The following is an 8,906-nucleotide window of genomic DNA, read 5'->3' on the forward strand; positions in this document are numbered from 1 at the left end:
ATGTGAAAACTGACTTTCATTCTTTCCTATATCTTCTGGAAATACAGAACATGTTTCAGCTGATAACTAAATGCTACGATGGCTGTTCAACGAAAGTTGTGTCATGTGCGGCATATTCTTCAAGGACATGAAACTGGAAAGTGTTGGTTTACAGTACAAGACAAATTCTCAAAATAACTCTCCCAGATTTTTATTGGCAGTGGAATAATGTGCATTTTTGAAACAGTGAGGCAAACACACTTGGCAACTGATCAGGGAGGGGAATCAAAAATGTGACCCTCCACCACAGAATGAGTCGCATGTCACCTTTGCATGATTTTCATATTTTTACATTTTCCTAAAGAGTTTTTTATGCTCTATCCAGTGGTGAAACCCGTTTTAGAAAAGAGCAAAAACTGTTTGAGTTATAAGCCTGTGACTAAGGTGACCCTCACACTGTTACCAGACACTCCCCGGACTTATATTAAGCCTAGCGCAGAACCGCGCGAGGTGACATGTGACTCATTTCGTGGTGGAGGGTCACAAATGATCATGACACCAGTGCACAGTGTCAGTGAGTCCTGAAGAGAAAATTTTCAAAAGAAAAGGGTGTTACATGGAGCAAACACTGCATAGCATGCATAAATATCAGAGCTCAAGTTTCAATGTACAGCCATGATTTATTATCTTCACTAGTCAGAGGCTGTGCTTGCCACATTGTCTTGAAGGGCACAACTCTTTCACAGCTGATAAAAACTATTACAGAGTTATTTCCAAAGATCATCTACAGACCATGATATGAACACGCACAGATTTGTCATGTGTTATATTATTCCCCATTAGCAATTTCTTTCATGTGTACATGAGGATTGATGGTAAAAAAAAAAGAAGCAACAACTGCTTATAACATTACCCCTGCTAACAAGAAGAGCAAACGCTCGATCGAGTCACTTTCGCAGTTCTGAATATTATATGAGGCATCAGATGGACAGGAAGAAATTGCTATTCACAACACAATGAGTCACGTTCACATAAAATTTGAGCCCGGTCACTTTTATAGTTTCCGAGAAAAGCCCAACGTTAAGTTGTGTGTTGCCGAACAGAAAAGGCTAGTTATCTCCCTTGTTTTTCTGATAACGTTCGTAAAAGGCTACAGATGTAAATACTTTGATGTAAAGAATAATCCTACAAAGTTTCAATCACATCCGATGAACTTTGTCAAAGATATAAAATGTCTAATTTTTCCTTTGACGCTGACCTGTGACCTTGAAAAAGGTCAAAGGTCAACGAAACCATCGTTAAAGTGTAGAGGTCATTGGAGGTCACGACTAAACAAAATATGAGCCCGATCGCTTTGATAGTTTCCGAGAAAAGTCCAACGTTAAGGTGGTGTCTACGGACGGCCGGCCGGACGGCCGGCCGGACAGACTAACACTGACCGATTACATAGAGTCACTTTTTCTCAAGTGACTCAATAAAAACAGTATTTCTTTCACAGGTTTAATTACACACACACATCATCACACACACACACAAACACACACTGCCATGCACACCACATCCTATCACATGCACACCACAACACATCAAGCAAATGTACACACATGCACACAATGCATACACATAATCCTCTTTTTCTTTCTTACTGTTAAGGTTGTTGTTGTTATTGTATTCTATTCAAATTTGAATGTACACATGATCAGTTTTGAATAGAATTTCAATGTTGGCGTTGGCAGGTTGGGTTTTTTCCCTTTTTATTTTGGGTAGGGGCATAGGATTCTTTATTTTCTTCTTTGTACTCTCTGAGTATGACATGGCGAAGGATAATATGCCAAATCCAATGGGACATACACAACCTAATGCATCGAATAAAGACATGCGCACAAAAACCATGTCCCTGAACAAAAGCAATAAATTAAAAAATCACAAAATCCTTTACACAACACTTGTACAAAGAGTGCCTGTTGGAAACGTAGAAGAAGAAAAAAGTCTGAAAGACTTGTCTTAAAAAAAGGAGCTGTTATGTGAAACACAATATGATCGTCTCAAGTTGTCACACAGCAGGTGGTAAGCCTGAAATAATAACATGCTGAAGCCTTTCCAAAACCGTAACCCAAGCATAATACTAGATAATTAAAATAGCCTGCAACATGTCACCTGAGCTGTTAAAGCACTATACTCCCATGCCATGGGGCTTCCTCTTTTTATGACACGTAATACCAGGCATGAAAACTGAAAAAGAAAAAAAATACTGAAACCAAAATTCGAAGGCGCGTAGCGCCAAGTTTCGAAGGCGCGTAGCGCCAAGTTTCGCAGGCGCGAAGCGCCAAGACTTCTAGGCAGGTTCGGGGGCATGCCCCCCCGGACATTTTTTTGTTCAAGGGTGCAATTTGGTGCAATCTGGGGCTATCTGAGCCTTAAAATTGGATTCAAACATGGCCCCAAAACTATTTTACTATAACAATGACTAGGAAAAAATAAATAAATAAATAAATAAATAAATTTTTAAAAAAAAAAAAAAAGAAAGGAAAAATACTGAAAATAAAACAAAATACGGTTTATTTTTTTCAAAAATACGGAAAATACGGAAAATACGGAGAATTTTCATGCCTGTAATACCCTCAATTCAAAACCGCTGTTAGATAGGAACATCCTCAGACATGTTTATGCCAAAGTCATTGTGTTATACTTTTTCAGCGTTGCTGTTTAGGCCTAAAAAAAAAATAGGTGTGGTTACGGTAACCCGACCTACCCTATTTTTAGGGGCCGATCCTATAACTTTTATTACATTTGTCAAAAAAAACAAAACAAAAAAAAAACCAGTGCAAAAAACGCAATGAAAGCGAAAGCGCCCGTGTCGCACACTTATTTCCATGTCAAGTAGGTTTAATTTGTACACATTAGAAAAAAAAGTAAAAAAAAAAAAAAAGTGATTGCCTACCTACCTACCCTATTTTTTTTGGCTATGTTACCGTAACCACACCTATTTTTTTTTTTGGCCTTATTCTTCAATCAATTTCAAATTCATGCACACACAGAGGTAAACTCTGAAGCAGTGATGGCGCTAATATTTTTTTCAAACTGGTACACAAACTTTTGTGATGAAAACTATCCAGAAAAAAAGAAGGTAGGCTTGTCATTGGAACCAGTAAGAGTCCAGCTCAGAGTACTGGTTTTGTTGTTTTACCAGCGAAAAAAACGGTAGTTCTAAAAATCAACCGGCAGCCTATTATTTTCCGGTATTTTCTCATTTCAACCAGTAAAATACCGGTTAACGCCAATACTGTGAAGCACACAACCCCACTCAGACCATCCATGGTTGAAGGGGTCATTAAAACCAAAGAGCAGCCCACTCCATGCACGAAACAACACAACTTCCCCATCAAATTAACAACCCAATCCAATCCCAGTTACACCCCTACCCTACCCTTGAAAAAACAAAAAAAAACAACAAGCAGTTACAAAAATAAGAAAACAGACACACACAGCAACGCACAAACATAGCCTGGTGATACACATGCATGCAAAACCCATCCTCATTCACTGTGATATTCCCTCATCAATCCCTTCCCCCAAACCACTGCCCTTTGTGTTACACACACAGTGACACACAGACTATGCAATAGGCCCACCATGTGTTCAAACTCGCGGTAGGTGATGAGCTGGTTGGCATCCTGGTCGGCTTTGGTAAGAAGCTGATCCATACGAGCATGAGAAATGTGCTCCAGCAACCCCTCATCTTCCAGCTCCCGACGTAACTCTCCCAATTCAATGCCCTTTCCTCCATGCTGTTGAAAAGACAAATTAATGAATAAATAAATGATAACATTGTTCAAAATCAAACTAATCTAAAAAGTGTAATTAAATAATGTATTTCAATATGTCACACATATATATATACTAGATGATTACCCGCTTCGCCGGTAAGAAGTAGAGCCGAATACCAGGCTGCGCACGAAGAAAAGGAGATAAACGCGCAAAACACTGGAGACCTTCTAAAAATAGTAACGTGCAGTGACCTTCTAAAAATAGTAACGTAGTAACGGGAATATGGATTGACGCCACACGGAGGAAGGGAGATAATCGCGGCTGAAAACACTGGAGAAGATAAGGAAGAGTTATTGGTAGTGGATCCCGACAAAAAAAACAAAAAAAATCGGTTCAGCGCGCTGAGAGCACGTGTTGAAATATCTCATCGATGAGGTTGTGTCCGGGGTGTAGCTGAATACGGACTCCAAATTTGAAAAAGATCCACCGAGAACTTTGGCCGTGCATCGCGGACACACACACACAGACAGACAGACACAAGTCGTATATATATTTTATAGATATATACAGACACACAAACACCACAAACATGATTTCTTCAACAACAACAAATAAATAACTAACTAAAATTGTCATCAACAGCAAACTCCGCAGTTAACCCAGTCTCTATTTCTGCCTCACATACTCTCTCCCCCTCCCGTTCCTCTCTATCTCATGTGTGCACAATAACACAATCAATGTGTACACTCACCTACACAGTAAAAGTTACATTCTCCAAATATATCTGGCAGGAAACTGTTCAGCTGTCTATTGGACTTCACTTTCATTACTACAATCTCTTTTCTTTATTACATTATAATCAATTAGAATAGAAGTTCCTTTCTTCATGTAGCAAATAAACAATGTTCAGACTAATACTACCTAAGTCAGACTCAGACAAATAAAAAAAAGTCAGTATAGATACTCTAAATTAAAGATGAATTACACCCGGACTCCTCTATTACCATGAATACTGCTGGGTTTACCTGTATTTCAGCATCATTCATCTTTTCAAAACAATATTTAAATCCCAACAATTGGTACTTCAGACTAAGCTTACACTTACACACATAATAATCATATACAGTGTCTTCATTCAATAACGATTAACATTATGAACGCTAGTCTTCAAAAAACATGTGCACTATTAGCTAAAGGGCCCTCTTGCTATTAGCTGAAAGGTGTATACATATATATGAAAAATACTTTTGAAAAGAACTCCTTATAAAGTATCACTATCAACAGATCTAAGTGGCCTGCTCTGCTGAACAACAACAAAAATTGACAGCTCAATGCCGACACAAGAAAACTGCCACAAAGGATTTAATGAGTCTGTCGTGGGGTTTCACTGCCACAATGATGGGTTCTGAATAATATGACTGGTGTTTCAAAATGACAGGGCCCTTCACTTTAAAGCTTTCAAAATGGCTGCACAGTCTTTGTATTCTGGTAAGAAACAGGTGACAAAACAGCATATTTTTATGCTCGGCTTAGCAAAACCAAGTAAAAGGAGTGAATCATGCCAGTTCATAGTAAGACTGGGTTAGGTATAAATGTAAAGCGCCTGTGATTCTTACTTTAAGTTGAAAAGCTCACACTTACCTTCTCAAAAATCGGCTTGAAACTCTGAAAAAGAAAGCAGTTCACATAAATATCCCAAACAGAACCAAATAAATTTACAAGCAAAGAAATGAAGATGTGAACTTTGCATTAATTTTGGTCCTCACATACAAATGACAGAAAAGAAAAGTAAAAATGTTCACTTTTCAATCATGACAAAAGTGTTGACAGAATGACTCACAAAATAATGTGCTGCACTAATTTACTCATCTGTTACTGTTAGTTAACAAAAAATAACAGTAAGGAAAGGGATAAGAAGAACAGAAGACAACAACAACAAAAAACACAGGAAAGAGGAAAAACTTCCCGAAAGAGTGTAAATACTACCACATTTCTACACGAATAGCAACAAAGGTGAGCATGTGAGAAGGTATGGGTAATTAGCCTGAGTCACCACAGACTGAGTACAAGTACATGTACAGCCAGTGAGGGAGAAAATACCTACAGGTGCTCTGGGCCACACATTCAGACTGTCTGGTGGTAATTTAGTCAGGTCAGGTCAACTTGTCACTGTCAAGCTTCAGCCGTCAGGGCCATTCACATCAGGCTGTGGTCAGGTATTCAGTCGTCAGATACATATATGTACTTTTGGTGTCATCTACTGCATGGAATATCATTTCAAGTCAAGTCAGATACATGTACTTTTAGTGGCATCTACTGCATGGAATAGTATCTCAAGTCAAGTCAGATACATGTACTTTTGGTGGCATATATATATATCTATATACTAGAGGAATACCCGGCTTCGCCGGTTTTTATCCACCAGTTTGTGCCCGGGGTCCACCTGAATATGCCCACCAAATTTGATGCAGAATATTTACGATATCACAAACAGAACTCTACAATCCACAGGTGTTGCTTTGCGAGCTATAAAGAGCTATAAATATCTCACAACTTCTAAGGCGCACAACTCTGCAGAGTCTGCTGTGAAGGGCGGCGGTAGTCTCCCTGTCACACCCGCCCCCCCGTTTGAATGAACCGAACCATGGAGCCGCCAAGCTTAGGTCCCTCCCAGATTCGTGGAATGGGAACAGCACGAAAATGGTTCAGTGACCATTCATGATCATATCATGTCGAGTCCCATTTATGTTGACGACGCCGAATGTGATCGAGTGCCGAATCACCATAATCACCTTTGGAGGCGAAGTCCACTCACACAGGAATGAAACATTTAGAGCTTATCTCTAAGCCCTTTTTAGTCTGTTATGGCTTTTCAGAGGAAGGTCAGAACATACAGACTCAGAAAAGCAGCCATAACATATCACAAACAGAACTCTACAGTCCACAGGTGTTTTCTACAAACACACACACACACAAACACACACAGAAGCCGTATATATATATATCTATATGTATAAATATATAGAGATAGATGACAGTGTATTTTTCGCGTGGCTATAAATTGATTCGACCTTTGCACTTTTACAGTGAGGACAACTTACGGGTCCAAGGAAAGCGTTCTGGACACTGCGGTGACCTTCTAAAAATAGTAACAGAACGCCGGGAATATCCGAAGATGCCCCTAATACCGTACTGCACCATACGAAGGAAGGGAGGTAAACGCTGAAAACACGGAGAAGATAAGGAAGAGTTATGGTACTTGATCCCGAAAAAAACACCAAAATCGGTTTGCGCTGCGCGCTGAGAGCACGTATTGAAATATCTCATCGACCAGATTTTGTTTCGGGTGTATCTGAATATGGACACCAAATTTGAAGCAGATCCATCGAGAACTTTGGCCGTGCATGGCGATCAAACACACACACACACACACACAGACAGAAGTCGTATATATATATATATACATATAATTTCTGATGTTTTTCAGCACTGCATCATCTTTAACAATCCACTTGTTTAGAACTAGGCTTTGTTACTGTCTTATTCATTTTTGGAATTCCGGCACACAAAACATATTACGTCATGTATAATTACGTCATAGACAGACATTGCGTCAAAGGATATTTGTAAACATCGTGCGAGTTAATTATAGAACACCCTGACGAAGGCCACGAGGCCGAAATATTGGTGAAAACGTGAAGGCTTGTTTTGGTTATTTTTTTCCATATATTTGTTTGTGTGTATATAATATCTGTATAATATGGCTGTGTATTTGCTGAAAATCGTGTGAGCTCTGATCCCTGGATGTCGGAAAAGATAAACTTTTCTTGGAAAATCTGCAATTAACCAAAGTTTATTCATTCTTAATCCTATCATTTATTTTATTTTTTCACAATTTCAGGGTTAAAAAACAATCTGGGTCAAGGGAATCGGAAAGATGGTATTTTTTTCTTGGCTTTTTGCTGGACTGACACAGCGCCTGACAACTGCACCGTCAAAGAAACAATCATAATTTACGAGGAAATATGCACAACTATATCTTGTACTTAGCAGACGTGGTATGAGTAACTTGCATTTTATACAAAGTGACACACAATCCTCTGTCATGTAATGATGTATCACTCTGTGTGTCACTCTGTGAGTCAGTCTAATAATATAAAAACATATATATTGATCTATTAAGTATTATCTGTGAGCAATTAATATCAAGTGCCTGTGCTTAGAGGAGAAATGCTCAGGACTAGATTTTGGGGTGGAAACACCCACGCATTCTTACTACAGAGTGAGTTCAGTGCACATGTTCATGTGTTCTGTGAAATATATAGAGGGTACCAGGAAATAATTGCTTTTGAATGTGAATGTCATGTGAATTCAACCTAAAAAACTTGGGCGAACGGCTGCAGTTGCTTGCTAAACTTTTGCGTTTGGAGAGTACCATGTGCATGGACTGTTCTTTTGTGAAATATTGATAATTTTGTTGCATGACTGGACAACATGTTGTTTGAAATACCTCTATAACTGAATAGCATGTTGTTTGAAATATCTGAGGGTCTGCAAATCCTATTAGCTGTGTGGGTAATCCCACACAGCATATATATATATACGATCAATCGTCTAATCCATGGTTTGATTACCCTGTCTTAAATACAACTACCGGGTACAGGTCAGTGTATCGTCTCAAACGAGTACACCTAAAACAAGTGCATGAGCACATTACAACTACAAGAGAAAAGCTGACAGCAAGAATACAAACACAAAACAAGCATATGCAGCCTACCTTATCCAACTCAGTTCGAAGCGTGGATAGCTCCATGGCTGTATCCTCGCGACTGCGAGCGGGTCTATAGATTGCCATCCTTTTTAAGCACAGGCTCCCCCCACGAAAAGGACACTTTAATTGCACCTTTCGCTCCGAAAATACACAGGACACACCTCCCGCGGTTCAACTTCCCGCGGCGTTCGTACTGGGTCGCCTCGTCAGCCTCAACCTTTCCTGCCCCAGGACCGACGCAAAGGCAAGCCAAACGGCAAAGTAACTGGTTCCCCGTCGCTCTAGGTCGTGAGCCAACGCGAGAACCTTTCCTATCAAATATTCTTTATTGCTGCGTTCTACTTGCTTACTCAACCATGACTGAGGTTTGTACTGCCGCACTGCGTCC

At 39.5% G+C, this 8,906-nt stretch overlaps 1 protein-coding gene across 1 annotated transcript in view; it reads right to left on the minus strand.

Annotated features, from left to right (window-relative positions):
• Positions 1–8,906, minus strand: part of LOC138948912 (rhomboid-related protein 2-like) — a 34,746-nt gene extending 25,840 nt beyond the window's left edge. The window contains exons 1-3 of the mRNA XM_070320547.1: positions 8,525–8,906; positions 5,389–5,412; positions 3,612–3,767 (exon numbers count right to left, since the gene is read on the minus strand). Coding sequence (XP_070176648.1) covers positions 3,612–3,767; positions 5,389–5,412; positions 8,525–8,602 — 258 coding nt within the window. The 5' untranslated portion in view covers positions 8,603–8,906. The remainder of the gene's footprint in view (positions 1–3,611; positions 3,768–5,388; positions 5,413–8,524) is intronic.

The sequence above is a fragment of the Littorina saxatilis genome, linkage group LG15, assembly GCF_037325665.1.
Source record: "Littorina saxatilis isolate snail1 linkage group LG15, US_GU_Lsax_2.0, whole genome shotgun sequence".
NCBI classification, from domain to species: Eukaryota; Metazoa; Mollusca; class Gastropoda; order Littorinimorpha; family Littorinidae; genus Littorina; species Littorina saxatilis.